The 17,500-nt window shown below is 44.6% G+C and overlaps 1 protein-coding gene across 1 annotated transcript in view; it reads right to left on the bottom strand.

Moving 5' to 3' along the window:
• myo3b (myosin IIIB) overlaps positions 1-17,500 on the bottom strand; it is a gene marked incomplete at its 5' end in the record, with an annotated part of 190,045 nt that overhangs the window by 137,307 nt on the left and 35,238 nt on the right. Inside the window, 3 exons of the mRNA XM_063212872.1 lie at positions 2,361-2,477; positions 4,021-4,105; positions 17,319-17,474. Of these exons, the coding sequence (XP_063068942.1) occupies positions 2,361-2,477; positions 4,021-4,105; positions 17,319-17,474 (358 nt within the window). The remainder of the gene's footprint in view (positions 1-2,360; positions 2,478-4,020; positions 4,106-17,318; positions 17,475-17,500) is intronic.

Consider the following 17,500-nt stretch of genomic DNA (forward strand, 5'->3'; position numbering starts at 1 on the left):
CCACCAGTAACCTGAGTGCAGGCTTCTGCTGTGCCTAATCTATGATACCTCTTGTAAAGACCTCGGACCCCTCACTGGGTCATTGTACAGCGTAATAATGCCCCAGCTTAGCAGCTGAGAGGATAGAACTATACTGTGTAGGACACCGGCTAGCAGACTCAACACTCTCCTCTCTACACATCACTCTATTCACCTTACGTACCTCTCCCTCTGCTCTCTTATCCTCTCCTTCTCTCCTGACCTCTCCTCTTACACTCTTCTCTCCAATCCTCCTCTCCTCTCCTCTCCTCTGCTCCTCTCTTTATCTAGTCCTCATCCTCCTCTCTTCTGTTCTCCTCTGCTCTGCTGTGCTCACCCCTCATCTCATTTCCATCCCTTATCCCCCTTTTCTCTCCTCTTCTATCTTCATCTTCCCTCTCCTCACTTCTCCTCTTTCCTCCTCTCCTCTCCCCTCCCCTCCTCTAATCTCCCTTCTCCTCTCCTCTCAGCTCTCCTCTCCTCTCAGCTCTCCTCTCCTCTCAGCTGTCATCTGCTCTACTCAGCAGTCCTGGGGATCATACCCTGACACACGGCCTCTGATAACTCTCTTTTCCCCCTTCTCGTCAGTTTCTTTTTACTCTAGAGCTCTGGCTACATGGGGGACACAAAGGTGGCAGCTAAGCCCCAGCCCCAGCCCCATCGGGGACCCAGCTAAGCACCTTCCGGCTCAGCCACACCATACAGTGTGGTAATCCCAGCAGGAGAGGAGAGGAGAGGAGAGGAGAGGAGAGGAGAGGAGAGGAGAGGAGAGGAGAGGAGAGGAGAGGAGAGGAGAGCAGAGCAGAGCAGAGCAGGGGAGATGAGAGGAGGGGAGAGGAGAGGAGAGGAGAGGAGAGGAGAGGAGAGGAGAGGAGAGGAGGAGAGGAGAGGAGAGGAGAGGAGAGGAGGAGAGGAAAGGAGAAGAGAGGAGAGTAGGAGGGGAGATGAGAGGAGAGCAGAGTAGGGGAGGTGAGAGGAGGGGAGAGGAGAGAGGAGAGCAGGGAGAGGAGAGAGGAGAGGAGAGCAGGGAGAGGAGAGAGGAGAGGGGAGAAGAGAGGAGAGGAGAGGAGAGGAGAGGAGAGGAGAGCAGGGGAGAGGAGAGGAGAGCAGAGCAGGGGAGAGGAGAGGAGAGGAGAGGAGAGGAGAGCAGGGGAGAGGAGAGGAGAGGAGAGGATATGGGAGGAGTGGAGGGGAGAGGAGAAGACAGGAGAGGAGTAGTAAGGAGAGGAGAGGAGAGGAGAGGAGAGGAGAGGAGAGGAGGAGAGAAGGCAGGACAGGAGAGGAGAGGAGAGGAGAGGAGAGGAGAGGAGAGGGGAGGAGTGGAGAGTGTGTAGTGTGTATGTGTGTGTGTGAGTGCGCGCGCACGCATGTGTGTGTGTGTGTGTGTGTGTGTGTGTGTGTGTGTGTGTGTGTGTGTGTGTGTGTGTGTGTGTGTGTGTGTGTGTGTGTGTGTGTGTGTGTGTGTGTGTGTGTGTGTGTGTGTGCGCGTGTGTGCGTGTGTATGCAGCCCTCAGTGTGCAGAGGTATGCACTTCACACAAACCTTCCCATGAGCCTCTCCGGCATTTCAAAAGGCTGGGTGACAATAGCACAAAGCTGGCCCTTACTTTACATTACGCTTAGCAGACACTTTTATTGACAATTACTTTATACAGTATAAAGGAAACAAGCTGCTGTCCAGCATTTTGGACCAATCTGAGTTCAGACATTAGATAACAACTACTTTTGGTAACACTTTATTTTAGGGATACATCTATTAGCACTAATACATACAATGTTAATGCCTGCATAAGTAACTTGTAAAGCATGTACTAAGCAAACTCTAACTAACACTTGTTAGGCATGTATTCGCAAATGTCTTGTTCATGCACAATAAGGGATTTATTACCAATTTAACCTTAGTAAGGACCTAGTAGGCCTTATAGTATAGTATAGTATGCCTTTAAATGAATTTCCCCATGGCGAGATACCTTGCTGTCCAAGGGCCGCATCTGGCCCCAGAGCCGCCATTTGAATAGCCCTGCCCTACTTGTTACTGCAGTAAATGTCTACAAGTGATATAACTGTAATGTACTGTACTTGTAATGTAGCAGCCCACAGTGTTACCACTGTTATGCCAACAACATGACAATATTGAGGGCATTTCTCAGGGTGTGTGTGTGTGTGTGTGTGTGTGTGTGTGTGTGTGTGTGTGTGTGTGTGTGTGTGTGTGTGTGTGTGTGTGTGTGTGTGTACAAGTGTGTGTGCATGTGTGTGTGCGGGCGGGCGTGCCAACGCGCGCATGTGTGTGTTGCGTGTGTGTGTGTGTGTGTGTGCGCGCATGTGTGTGCGTGCGCGCGTTACCTGAGGGGAGTATATGCTGAGGTTCTGGAAGGGGTTGAGTGCGATGAGGATGTCTCCTACATAGGTGTAGATCTGCAGCACCTCATAGCGTCTCTGGAGGTGGCTGATGATCGTGTCCTACAAAGCACAAAGGACAAACGTTACCAAAAATGACGCTTCAGAAGACAACGCACACTGCTTACTGCTCTTTTTCCCCATTTTATTTTTCGGAGCCCACAACGCATTTCGCCCAGTGCGTCATCAGGTTTATGCCCTCATTGAGAAATGCCCTCATTTTTTATCACATTTTTTCTGCCTCACACCTGCACCTGCATTGCTGAAGCCTCGTGGCACAAGGACTCTCTTGAACTCTGACAAAAATAACCAGTAAAACAGTCTACCACCACTAGTCAACTCCCAAGAAAAACATGAAATATTTCTGAATATTACACTTACAATGTATTGATCTTTGGGGGATATCCCCTTGAGATAAGATATCTCACTTTCGAGGGGTCCCCAGGGCCATATGATGGGCAACATGATGGGCCATATCGTCAGCTAAATGTAATGTATTGTTAGTAGTGGTGGGTCATATCGTTAGCTAAATGTAATGTAGTGTAATATAATGTAGTGTAGTGAGGGTCACAGCATTAGCTAAATGTAAGTAGTAAAGGTCATGTCGCTAGCTAGATGTATTGTAATGTAATGTAGTAGTGGTCACATCATCAGATAGGTAATGCAATGTAATATAATGTAATGTAGTGGTGGTCACATCATCAGGTAGGTAATGTAATATGTAAGGGTTAACGTTCGGCGAGAAGGTCGCTACCGTGGAATAGCAGCACGACAGAGAGAATCTTTAGACCCCGACGCGGAGCGGAGGGGTCTTGTTCTCTCTGAAGTGCTGCTATTCCACAAAGCGACCGACCCGCCGAAAGTTAACCCGCTTATTATATGGATATACTTAAATGATTCACACATGGCGGGGACATTTCTTTAGGCCTATTTAATGTTAAGTCTATTATAGTTTTTAATGTCAAAAGATTGCTGCTGCGCAAAACAAAACAGTGCCGTTGTGGAACACCGCTAGGCAACAGCTAGGTAGCCAGGACAACAGGTGTTGTCTATCACAGCAGCTGATTAGAGTCTTGTTGAAAAGTCGCTTTAACAGTGAAAAGTCTTGTTGCCATTGACAGCGGTCTGTTATAGACCAACCCGTCCGTTATCGAAAAATAACAGACGTGCGAACGTTGGGGAGCCCCGTTGAAATGAATGGAGCATTCGACCGATGACGTCACACCATATAATAAAATGTAATAATGGGTCATAACGTTAGCTAAATGCAATGTAATGTAGTGGTGGTCACAGCATCAGGTAGGTAATATAATGTAGTGGTGGTCACGTCATCAGGTAGGTAATGTAATGTAATGTAATGTAATGTAGTAGTGGTCACGTCATCAGGTAGGTAATGTAATGTAGTAGTGGTCACATCATCAGGTAGGTAATGTAATGTAATGTAATAATGGGTCATAACGTTAGCTAAATGCAATGTAATGTAATGTAGTGGTGGTCACAGCATCAGCTAAATGTAATGTAATGTAATGTAATTCAGTGGTGGTCACAGCACCAGCTAAATGTAATGTAATTCAGTGGTGGTCACAGCATCAGACTGGCCCCTCACCTCATCCAGCACCTCCAGGTTGACGAAGTCATCATCAGGAGAGCTCTCGATGATCAGCGTCTTGCGCGTGTTGATCCTCTCGTGCCTAAACCAGACAGATATCATAAATAAACAAACAAACACATAAACCACATATGTATGCAGCTCAGCATGGTAGCATGTTCGGGCATGCTGAGAAGTGTATGATTTTTATGAAATGATTGGACCAGAGTTATCTAGGCCTAATGCAGTTGGCCTATATATGTTTTATAATGTGCTGAAGATTGTGTGTTCCTCAATATCCGGACCAAAAAAAATAACAGACTCTGTGATGAACTGATCTTGTTTAACTGACTAATTGAAAACATGCACAGTAAAAAATATTCCCGTGATGTCACAGTAACTTATTGGCTAATAATTGCATTCATTTCACAGTAGTTTACTGTGGCCATCCTCACAGTTTACTGTGATCTTCTCACAGTTTACTGTGATCTTCTCACAGTAGTTTACTGTGGCCACACCACAGTAAGTTACTGTCACCCTACCCACACTACCATGATCCCGCCCCTCCATTCATCACCACAAAAGAGGCAGCTACCATGTTATTGTGGCACCTCCCATTCCCCACCATGACCGAGACAACTGTGGCATGGAACCACTCCATCACACTGCTCTCTTGAATTAATTAACAGAACTGTCCATGAACACAGAGAAACTGAAGTATCTGCACTATGTGCAATATTGATACCATTTAATATTTGTAGTCTCCTGAATGACAGTACATTACCCAGTGTGCATAGAATACTCTTGTTGAGCATGATTAGACAAAGCTGAAATTTCTTAATCAAGTAAGCAACACAGCAAAAAGGATACCTGCTACCATAATGCTCACTACCAACTAAATAGCTAGCCAGCCAACAAACCAGTCCACCAGCCAACCAAAAGAGTCAGTTGTCAGCTAGCCAGCCAAAGAGCCGGCTAACCAACTAACACTCAGTCAGCCAACTAACCAACAAACAAGTCAGTAGCATGGCTAGCCAGCTAACAAACCAGTCAGCCACTCAACCAAAAGAGTCAGTTAGCCAGCCAAACAGCCGGCCAACAAACAGTCAGTTGGTCAGTCAGTTAGCTCACTAACCAACAAGCCGGACAGAGAGCCAGCGAACCAGCACTGTGCTGTGCCATTTAGGCAAGCAACTCAAGCATTGTGACAGTCTGAGTTTATATAGAGGTGGAAGTTAACCATGTGACCAGAGTAATCAGGCATGTGACAGCTGCAGGTAGTAATTCAATTAACTTGTGACAGTCCTATGTACTCAAGTGAGGTCAGGTACTAATTGACAGATTGATTGGGCACTACCATTGTTCCTGGTTGATGGTAGGCAATGTCAATCAAGTCATGCAGCATTTGACTTTCAATTGTGCAATGGCACTTCACAAGATAGCCTAATTTTGTTTACTAGGTGGCAATATTCTGATTTAAAATTGGATGCTGGAGTTTGGGCGTGCACATCCAAGACAAAGGCATTAGCAGGTGCCAATTTAAAAAAGTGTTGGTAACACTTTAGAATAATGGATGCAAACAAGCATTATAAAGATTTAATTAATAATTAACTATTGATGAACAAAACATTAACAAACGTTTGTAAATGACTAGGAAATGTAAACAAATGCTTGTAAATGACTAGGAAATGCTATGTTAATATTTCATATTTATCAAACATTTACAAGTTGCTTGTAAATGAATAAAATACTCTGTTATAAGGTGTGTAAAATCTTGCATATATCATTTGTAGATATTTTATAAAGCATTAATAAAACTTAGTTAATAATAAAAACATTTGTTAATGTTTTATTCATCATTAGTTAATTATTTACTGAGTCTTTACTAAGGAACATTATTATAAAGTGTTACCAAAGTGTTTGTGTAGCACATTGCTTGCTACTTAATTTATTGGAAGTAGAACCAGCAACATTTCCTATCATAGACCTTCTTCTAATTAGGCCTGACAATTAGTAATTACAATCAATCATGACCAGGAGCAACCCAAAGTGGCATACAGATATGCAATATTGGTTACTGTCCCTAGGGTAATGCAGGGATTAGAACCTGCAACTCTCTGATCTTAAGTCCACCTCCCTAACCATTAGGCCAAGGCTGCCACATAGTGCACCCAATCATGGCCTAGAGGCAGGAAACACCTGCTATAACAGCACAGTAGTTAACTGTGATATGACGAAAAGTCTCTTTGGATTTCACAGTAACAAATTATGGCAGAATGTCACAGTATGTTATTGTGAAATTAATGCAATTATTAGCCAGTAACTCATTGTGAGGTCACAGTATTTTCTACTGAACCCACAGTAAGATATTGTTACACACTTGAAGTGGGCGAAAGTTCAATGGGAAGGCATGTCAGTTGGGTTGAAGGCTGACGCCTTTACAGTAGTTAACTGTGATATGACGAAAAGTCTCTTTGAATTTCACAGTAACAAATTGTGGCAGGATGTCACAGTATGTTACTGTGAAATGAATGAAATTATTAGCCAGTAACTCATTGTGAGTTCACAGTATGATATTGTTACACACTTGAAGTGGGCGAAAGTTAAATGGGAAGGCATGTCAGTTGGGTTGAAGGCTGACGCCTTTACCTAAAGTGATATACAGATACACAACATTGGTTGTTGTCCCTAGGGCAATGGAGGGTTAGGAGGGATTTGAACCTGCAACTATCTGAACATAAGTCCACCTCCCTAACCATTAGGCCAAGGCTGCCACATAGCACAACCTGGGCCTTCAGAAACTTCATGGACATTTACAGCAAACTATTTAGTCATCAACTTCTTGTTTGCTACATGTCTTCCCATGCTTGGTCATCTCCTTTTTTCTCACTTCCTCATGTCAATATGTACAACCTGAGGGGGAAGGGCTTAGGACATACGGGCTGTCTTCAGATCGTGTCCCATCATGCAATGCACTTATGGAGAGCCATTTATCTAGAAGGAATATCTTAAGTTTGCTTCAAAATATTACTCCTTGTTATATTCTGTGTTTATTGTAGGGGTTGTACACAAGAAAAATGACCATATTCCCACCGTCATTAAGATGGTCATGTATATCTCCCAATATATATAAGACAGGCATGAAAACGGGTCAGGGGTGAAAAAGGTGAGAAAGGTGCGGCTTGGCGCGGTGGCACGGAGAGGCGCGTGTGCTGCAGCGGTGCGCGCGCATGTGTGGTGTGCAGTGGCGTTTTGGGGGGATAGTGTTGTATAAGAGTCTTACTAGGGGGGTCTGGGGGCATGGTCTCCCATGAAAGGAAAATTTAGCTAAAACCGTCTTTAAATTATGAATTTTACGCATACTGTAGCGACCCAGGGACAGTGAACATAAGAAGAACTGCCAACCATCTTCGTTACTTCATGATTGTCATGCTGTCATGTCTGATGAGGGGGACAGACAGATAGGCCTAGATAGATAGATAGATAGATAGATAGATAGATAGATAGAAAAAATGGGTTTTGGTTCTCAGCCTTTTTTAAAAAAAAAAAAAAAAGTCCCCCTTGACCTCATCATAAGCTTCCCACCCCATTGACCTCATCAAAACCCTGCCAATGCCCCCCTTAACAATAAAATAGACTAATGCCCCCCAATGGCAACTAAGCACCCCCTCCTCTCAACACTATCCAATGTCCCCTCAACACAAATTTTGGTCCATTCACCTAAATCTGTTTCCCTATGACAAAAAGCTCCAACTTTGACCGTGAAAAAAACAGTTTGACCATGTTCCACTAAATATAAATCGGTAGATTTTTAATGTCATTTAGATGTAGGGCCTAGGCTACCAAGAATTACAAAAAGCATGATTCCTATAACAATTTGTCCCGTGTCAAACGATTGACTAAGTTAGGCTTCGCTCTTTCTCCCTCTCCCTCTCCCTCGTGCGTGCTGTAAGAAGCCGCAGCATATGATTCGAAGCATGATGTTGGATGCCTCGCGTAGAACTAGCCTACATGCGCTTCTTCCCCGTAGCGACTAGATACTTTCACCATTTTGTAGCGCACAGACCCGTTAAAATAGCCGTCAGGAAAACGTGCCGTAGGCCTACCCAAGCTTTCATTAACGGAACTCTTTTGAGAATAAATACTTTTTCAAGTGGGCAGGGCAAAAGCGGTTTCAAATTATTAAGAAAAACAGCTTAACCACTGTGACTAACAACATCCACTCACTTCTCATCGAAATGCTTGCGTCCTGATGTTCTCATAACAAATAGCTACCTCTCTGGGAAACGTGTAGACTACCTGTGACAGATCGTTTGGACACTTTCTTATAATCAGAGATGTTCTATAACTATAAAGAAAGATATTTGATGCAACCACGCCAGCCCCGAAGACCAAAGGGGCACGTGTTTTAAATTGCGCTTTCAAAGAGTATGAAGGGCGGGACTTAGATTGAGCTCGTTCACGTTATTGGCTGTGCCGACAGCAACAAATGCTGTGATTGATCAAACGGCATTGTCAGTTGTGGAATCTTTCCTAAAACTGTATGAAGTTTTCTGTGCTAGAGCGCTACACAATGATACAGCAGAGATTTTGGATACAGTAAGTTGACGCTACACTTTTCTCCTCGCTCGACTCCCCCCCCCTAAATTTTTCTCCTCGGATCTACACGATTCACAGAAATGACCCATTTTGATTTCCAAACAGCGAATTTCGCCGAAAGGTGAGGGATTTTCATGCCTGATAAGATCATTCTTCTATTACTTGACAGAGAGTGGGGAAAAAGTAGATAACTAATGATGGGTATACATGTATACCACGAGACATTAAGAATTAAATAATTTGCTGAAAATGTCAATGAAAGGTGTGATTGTAATGAAGAGCCCAAACTGTCTATGACTGAAGTTGTGCCCCGAAGCACTAATAATTCAATAGATACTCCACCCACACAGTAGTTTACTGTGATGTTTCCTAGTTCATCACTTTGGCATGCTGGTAATCGTCGAAGATCACAGTAAAATACTGTGATGTGCAAGTTAGATGAGAAATGGCAAGTGATACAATGATTTCAGAGTAATTTGCTGTGTGCCGTGTGACCATCACAGTAGCATAGTGTACCAGAACATCAGAGTAATTAACTGTGAGATTTCACAGTAAATTACTCTGAAATCCTTGTAATTCTTTACTGTGTGGTCATTGTGCTATTGATATTGGTGCAGATAATGAATTAGTAAATCGCCAAAAGTGAATTCTTTAATTTAATAATTCAAAAACATTATATCCTGCTGAGTAGGGAATGAATGGCTGTCTACAGTGTTGACACTGCTCATTTCTGCTGCTGTTGCTGCTGATCTCTGTGTGTGCCTGTGTGTGTGTGTGTGTGTGTGTGTGTGTGTGTGTGTATGTGTGTGTGTATGTATGTGTGTGTGTATGTGTGTGTGTGTGTGTGTGTGTGTGTGTGTGTGTGTGTGTGTGTGTGTGTGTGTGTGTGTGTGTGTGTGTGTGAGTGTCCCAGGAGAGCATTGTACCATTATTACTCTCTCAACAGACTTCATCTGTGTGTCACCTCTGATTGCACTGGGGGGAGGTTTAGGGCCAGGGGTCAATAGAGAACCAGCTGCCACACTCACATAGGGAAAACTCCCTTGGGTCTGTGTGTGTGTGTGCGCGCGCACGCGTGTGTGTGTGTGTGTGTTTGTGTGTGTTGCAGAGAGGGCGGGGGACAGGCAGACAGAGAAAGACCAAGGGAGACAGAAAGTGTGTCTAAACCCTACTGTATGCATCCAAACCTTATTTTCAGTGTATTGTGTGTGTGTTGCATTTTTGGGTGAATATCAGAACATAATATGGTACTTTGCATTGTTTTTTTGTTGTGTATGTGTGTATGTGTGCATGTGTGCGCGTGTATGTGCACACACGTGTAGCCTATGTGTGTGTGTGTGTGTGTGTGTGTGTGTGTGTGTGTGTGTGTGTGTGTGTGTGTGTGTGTGTGTGTGTTTGTGTGTGAGTGTATGTGTGTGTGTCTGTCTGTGTGTATGCGTATGAGCTGTGTATGTGTGTGTATGTGTGTGTGTGTGTGTGTGTGTGTGTGTGTGTGTGTGTGTGTGTGTGTGTGTGTGTGTGTGTCTGTGTGTATGCGTATGAGTGTGTGTGAGTGTGTGTGTGTCTCTCTCTGTGTGTGTGCACGCGTGCACGCGGGTGTGTTTGCAGCACCTCTGGCAGCCTACAGCAGTGTGTGAATTAAGTCATTGTGCGTGTGATCCTGAAGACACTGGCATTGGCATGGCCAGCAGTACCTCGTGACGGCTTAGCTTAGCGAGGGTTAAGCAACCAATGGCTCTTAAGCAGGGCTAAGCAATGAATGTGGCTACTATTTGCATGCCCAGTCAGCATACAGTACACCACACTGACATGCACACTCAAACAAGATCCAGAGTAATCCCTTTAAATGTTTGGAAGAGTGTTGTGCTCCCGTAGTGTTTATATTAAACAACATGCTTGGCTTGTTTAGGGCTGTCATGATTTTGTTTCATGTATGAAGCTGCCTTCTACCCAGCTAAGCCTAAAGACACGTGAAAATGAATGTTGATCCATTTATGATCTTCTGCTTTGTTAACTCTTATGTTAATTGTCTTATTCTGCACTAATAATCCATACAGTTAATTGCAGGAGACAAGGCCAAACAGTACAGGCAAACACGCATGCCCCCACAGGACAGAGGCTTATCAAAAGGCATATGGCAGACAGAATGGTACTGAACTGCACGTCTTCTTAAAAAAAAAATACCCCACACACCACCTCCACAACACCCCCACCCTGATCAGAGAGGGTTTCATCCACAGACTTGGAAATGCTTCACCACAACAAAATACCTGCATATCAGCGTGTTTTTTCAACTTTCCAACGCACATGTGCACATACAGGTGCACACACACACACAAACAGAAGTGCACGCACATGCACACACACGCACAGTTAATAATGCAATCTACAATGCACCAAGTACCACCTCATTTTGCTTGCATAAAAATAACAAATTCAAATACAGAGTATTTCATCACCAAATACTCTCTACAACAACCACTTTTACACCCTTACTTCCCACATAATCACAGACAGAGAGAGAGAGAGAGAGAGAGAGAGAGAGAGAGAGAGAGAGAGAGAGAGAGAGAGAGAGAGAGGCAAAGACAAAGAGGCAAAGACAAAGACACAGACAGACAGACAGACAGACAGACAGACAGACAGACAGACAGACAGACAGACAGACAGACAGCCACACACACACACACACACACACACACACACACACACACACACACACACACACACACTTGCTGTCATGCTCTCACTCTGTGGTGTAAAGATTCCTGGCCAGGTGTGAGGAGTGTGAGTGAGCCCTCTTCTTGACTCTGCGCCGTATCCTCTTGGTGATGCACAGCATGCTGGCGTGCCTCACCCAAAAGCCACATTTCAGGCCTGCATGAGCTGCCATGGTGGCTCCCTGGTGGCTCGCCGGGGGCCAGGAGCTCCGTGTGGATGTTAAAATTAGTTGACTCTGATGAAGGCCTAGTGCCGAAACGTCAGCACCAAAGGAAAAATAAAAAACTTGTGAACTGTGAAGAAGCAGTTTCGCGCTCTTCCTCGAGTTAAATGAAGACTGGAGTACCTTGAAAAGCTGTACCTTCCAAAAAAAGAAACATTCGAGGTGTGCGGGCTCTCACCAAAAAGATTAGTTGACTAAACTTCCTGACTGACTAACTGACTAATTGACTGCCAAACCGGATGGCTGGCTAATTGACTAGCCGATAGAGTTGGTTATTAGCTCCCACTCTCTCTGGTCGGCTGACCGGCTACCGGACTAGCCAGTGGACTGAAGGCTTACTGTTGGAGGCTAGGAGGCTTGTTGTGTGCGTCCACGCTAATCTCTGATCTCAGGCTCTCCCTCTGTGTGACCGGCCCAATTTGTGCTAACCTTCCACCCGGCGGGTCAGAGGTACTGTAGACTAATCTGCTTAGCAAGCACTCACGACCTCCCCCTTAACCCGCTGAGAGTCGCCGATATACATTTGCTGTTACCAGAATGGCAATGACTAAGTCATAATGCTTCACTAAAGGCTCTGTGCTATGTCATAGTAATGTAGTACTATCAAGACAAGCTGGGCTACTTCACAGTGACTTGACCCAGGGATGACTGGAGCACTCAGCAGCTTTTTTAGAGTTTTTATTATTATTATTACTTTGGTGCACACAATGACTGACGTTTCGGCGCACCTGCGCCTTCTTCAGAGTCAGGTCATTTTGTGCACCAAAATATATATTTTTTAAACTCTAAAAAGTTGCTGAGCGCTCCAGTCATCTATGGGTCTAGTCACTGTGAGCCCAGCTTGTCTTGATAGTACTGTCCTCGACGGTGAGCACCACCAAGGCTGAAGCGCAGACATACCCTCTTCGTAGTGTAGTACTATGGTTGTTAGCTGTTAAATATTACAGCGTACCATATAGGAGGTAGGGCGTGCATTATGGGGCTACACACAGGCACACAGACAGAAACACACATAGCAAACACACAGGAAACACAGAGGACACTCACAAGCACAGAGGCACTCAAACAGAAACTATAGCTTTCTCTTCCCCCCTATCTGTCTGTCTGTCTGCCTGCCTGCCTGCCTGCCTGCCCACCTGTCTCTGTGCCTGTCGAGGACGTCTAGAACTGGTCCTTACAAGGTCCATTGTACAAGGACAATGGCTGCCTTTTAAGACTGTCTTGACATAGTTTGTATATGCTTTGCATCATTGCTGTTTTTTTTAAATTTCTTCTTTTTCCTGCACATTTTATTTCTATGTATGCGTTGTGTGTCTGCCTATTGGGCCCTGAGCCTGTAATAAAGTTCATATATATTAGGCAACAGGCTGGACCTAATGGGGATCCAACAAATAAACAAATAAACAAATAAACAAAGTCCGGACCTACAAATCACAACCACCAATATGGAGCAGTGGTTCTGAACCTTCTTTCTTAACCCTTTCATGCAAAGCCTACATTATAACCTTGTAGTGGAGAGAGAGGGTCCGAGGCACTCTGAGGTACATGTTAAAAGTCCTTTATTGATACATGGACATTGATAGCCGACGCGTTTCGGCAGACACGATTAGCCCTGAAGAAGGTCACACGCGACCGAAACGCGCCGGCTATCAATGTCCATGTATCAATAAAGGACTTTTAACACGTACTTCAGAGTGCCTCGGACCCGCTCTCTCTCCACAACAACTTTTTGCAACTTTGGAATACGATGAGCACCTGAAGGTTTTTTCATACTACTACCCCACACACGCAACTCTTCTTCTTCTCTTTTTCTCTACATTGTAACCTTATTGTCATCCAAATGGTACTGACCATGTTATTATGATGTAATTTAGCTTTTTCAGCAAATAGTGAATCGGATTGGCGGCAACCACATCTGGATGAAAGGGCTTACAATGCACTTTCCACAAGAATGACTGAACACAAATAAATACATTCTCATTCTTGTGAAGGCTCTGTGGGCTAGATGAAATGGCTTAGACCCCAAGACCAAAGTTTGCCCAGAGAGTGGTTGGTCTTTCCAAACACCCCTTAGATTCAAGTGGTAGTTAAAAGAAATCATCCAGTAGGGCAACATTTTGGAATAGTCAGTCAACTTTTCCAAAGGCTTCATGCAGTCTGAGCACTGCAAATACTAATGTTAGGCTACACACTAATGTTAGGCTACATACGGGGGTGGGGTGCCTGGGAAGTAAAGCCACCACTGCCAATCAGATGATCCAATAGTTCAAAGTACCAATAGGCTGCTATGTTGTAGTTTGTCATCATTGCTCAGAAGGTTGCTCCGTGCATTATGCCCATTAGGCTTTTGCTGTGGTAATGCTAGCCGATTAGAGGGCAAACATTTGGTTCTGCCTGTGGTTGGCCACCAAACAAGAAAAACAGGAAAATATAAAGAGCTCATTGTGTTGTGTCTTTGGCACAATAACCTCACATCGTGCTTAGTTTCCAATGCTAATAGACAGTGGAATTACTTGGTATTACGCAGGGTTGGAGCAGGCGTCACCCAACAGTTTTTCTCTTCCTTTTTAAGGGTGCTGACCAAAATATTGTAAAACTGAAAAACGAAAAAAGGTCGCACCATGCATAGGTTTCTTTATTACACAGACGCGTTTCAGCGTTCTGCCTTCCACAGAATGCCGAAACGCGTCTGTGTAATAAAGAAACCTATGCATGGTGCGACCTTTTTTCATTTTTTCAGTTTCAGAAATTTCAAATTAATCCATATAAATCACAAGTACGGGTACTGTATGCCTTACAGTAACAGCAAGCCTGCACAGTAAAAAAAATACCAGTGTTATTATAACTCTTAAAGAGTTGAAATTAACTCCGTTTCAGAGAACATTTCTTCCCACTCAAGAACATTGTAGAATAGATTTTACTCTTTGCTCAGTATAACATTTTCAATGTTAATTCAACATATTAAACACTGGTGGCACTTAGACCAGAGTAGGTGGACAATCATCTTGCAAAATTTTACACTTACTTCTGAATCCACCGTTAGAGAAATTCAACTCCCCGCAGTGTTGTAACGACTATCTGAAGTTATACAAGTTTACTCTGGAATTTTAACACCCCATTTTTTACGGTGTGTGTAGTAGATGCAGCTTTATCTGGTAAAGCTCCCATACACAGGGCATCCATAAAGGTGCTCTGTATAGGAGAGTGGCCACTAGAGCAGAGTTAGGGGTCATTCCATTGTGGTTTAGAAGTATTATCTGGATATTGTTGGTGTTTACTGACTCTGGTTTAGGCATGATTCCAATCCAGTTGGATTTTAGAGAAAGTTTTTGGGTGGAACCACTGGGCGGTGGGACCATTGGGCTGTGGGTATGTAGGAGCGGGAAAGGATCTGCACACTGCTTGCAAAAGACTTAATTTATTAGGAGCAATGTTTCGATCATAGATCTTCTTCAGGCATCTATGATCTATGAAGATCTATGATCGAAACGTTGCTCCTAATAAATTAAGTCTTTTGCAAGCAGTGTGCAGATCCTTTCCCGCTCCTACATGTGATTTTTTGAAAAAAATTGGCACCTGCTGATGCTTTTTTTGCTGGATGTGCGTACTTTCCACTACACACCATTGGGCTGTGGGACCATAGACGTGCTTCCCTGCACGGGTGCGTCACTGTCTTACGTAAACACGACCCACCGAGCTGCTGGAAAAGCTCAAAATTGATTGGTTATGTATCACGACGAAAGTTTCAAAAGTGTTCTACCATATATTTCTGACAACTTTGGTTACATTTGCAACAACGTGCCACAGCAAGAAAAGTATTAAATAATTAAAAAGTAACAAAAAGCCAGAAAGTCTCTGAGGCGTGTCCTTAATGAGAGATGAGAAGTCATGGTGTCTCCGAGGGGCATGAGATGCAATGGATCTGATCTCAACGAGTGAGATATGATTGAGTGAAAACTGTGTGTGTGTGTGTGTGTGTGTGTGTGTGTGTGTGTGTGTGTGTGTGTGTGTGTGTGTGTGTGTGTGTGTGTGTGTGTGTGTGTGTGTGTGTGTGTGTGTGTGTGTGTGTCTGTGTCTGTGTCTGTGTTTAAGCGTAAGTGCGCACACGCGTGTGTGTGTGTGTGTGTGTGTGTGTGTGTTTAAGCATGTGTGTGTGTGTCTTTAAGCGTGTGGTGTGTTGTGCTAATTAAATTGTGATTGAGTGTGATAGTTGAGGCGTCCTGTAGCGTGGCTGCTGTAATCTGTAATCTGATGATGATGAAGAGAGAGAGCAGCAGATTGGGGAGAAAGAAGACATAAGAGGACATAAAAGCCCTGCAGATTTTAACTTTTTAACTTAGATGCCACTGGCCCATCACTGTCTCTTATACACACCCACCCACACACACACACCCTTATCATTTTGCCAGCCAAAAGACACAAGCACACACGCATTCATGAACACACACAGGCACAGAGAGAGAGAGAGAGAGAGAGAGAGAGAGAGAGAGAGAGAGAGAGAGAGAGAGAGAGAGAGAGAGAGAGAGAGAGAGAGAGAGAGAGAGAGAGAGAGAGAGAGAGAGAGAGAGAGAGCGCTGCCTGATGATCCTTGGCGATAGAGTGTTTTATTAGTGGTAAGGTTTTGACCCAGCCAATCGCTGGTATCAAATGAGACTGAGACGCATCATTCCCCTTGGGCCGTGCTAATCACTCCCTGGGCATCGGAGCCAGCTCTCTCTGGGAGATCACTGGCCGATTACTCCCATACTGATATGGTGAACACACACACACACACACACACACACACACACACACACACACACACACACACACACACACACACACACACACACACACACACACACACACACACACGCACACACACACACACAGACACACACACACACACACCCACAACTCCTGCTCTGAGATCGCAGGGTGATTCCTCCACAACCGCTATGGGGCAGGAGAGGCAGCTGAGAGAGGGACTGCTGCTCTCTGGTGGTCGTTTCTGGAAGTGCACTTGAGTTCCAAGCAGTGCTGCCTTCAGTAAAAATTCTCAATGTGATGACTGGGAGAATCACAGTAAGTCAAACTGTGCAGAAGAATATTCAGAAGAGTATCAAAGTACTTGTAATTTAATTTACCTAAGTTTTGATACATATTTTTTCTGTGTTTTTGTTTTGTCGGTGTACTTATGAGCACTCGTCTGAGTGTGTCTGTGTGTGTGCATGCGTGCAAATGTGTGTGCATTTCTGTGTATCTGTGTATCTGTGTGAGTGAGTGAGTGAGTGAGTGAGTGAGTGAGTGAGTGAGTGAGAGAGAGAGAGAGAGAAAGAGAGAGAGAGTGTGTATGTGAGTGTGTGTGTGTGTGTGTGTGAGAGAGAGAGAGAGAGAGAGAGAGAGAGAGAGAGAGAGAGAGAGAGAGAGAGAGAGAGAGAGAGAGAGAGAGAGAGAGAGAGAGAGAGAGAGAGAGAGAGTGTGTGTATGTGTGTATGTGAGAGAGAGAGGGAGAGAGAGAGAGAGAGAGAGAAAGAGAAATACCCTAACGAGAGCGCGCGCGCGAGAGAGCGAGAGAGAGAGAGAGAGAGAGAGAGAGAGAGAGAGAGAGAGAGAGAGAGAGAGAGAGTGCGTGCATGCGTCCACGTGAGTGTGAGTGTGTGTGTGAGAGAGAGAGAGAGAGAGAGAGAGAGAGAGAGAGAGAGAGAGAGAGAGAGAGAGAGAGAGAGAGAGAGAGAGAGAGAGAGTGCGTGCATGCGTCCACGTGTGTGTGAGTGAGTGTGTGTGTGTACAGTACCTGGTCCTCCTCCTGCATCCGTGTTCCTGCTGCTCCTTGATGAGGGAGGACAGCTGTGTGCGGAGTGTGCTGTCATGGCCATGGGCCTGCTTTATAAAGGGGTGCTCCAGCAGGTGGGTCACAGAGGGACGCGTCTCAAAGTCCTTTATCAGGCACCTGACACACACACACACGCACACACA

Source organism: Engraulis encrasicolus, chromosome 13 (genome assembly GCF_034702125.1).
Source record: "Engraulis encrasicolus isolate BLACKSEA-1 chromosome 13, IST_EnEncr_1.0, whole genome shotgun sequence".
Taxonomy (NCBI): domain Eukaryota; kingdom Metazoa; phylum Chordata; class Actinopteri; order Clupeiformes; family Engraulidae; genus Engraulis; species Engraulis encrasicolus.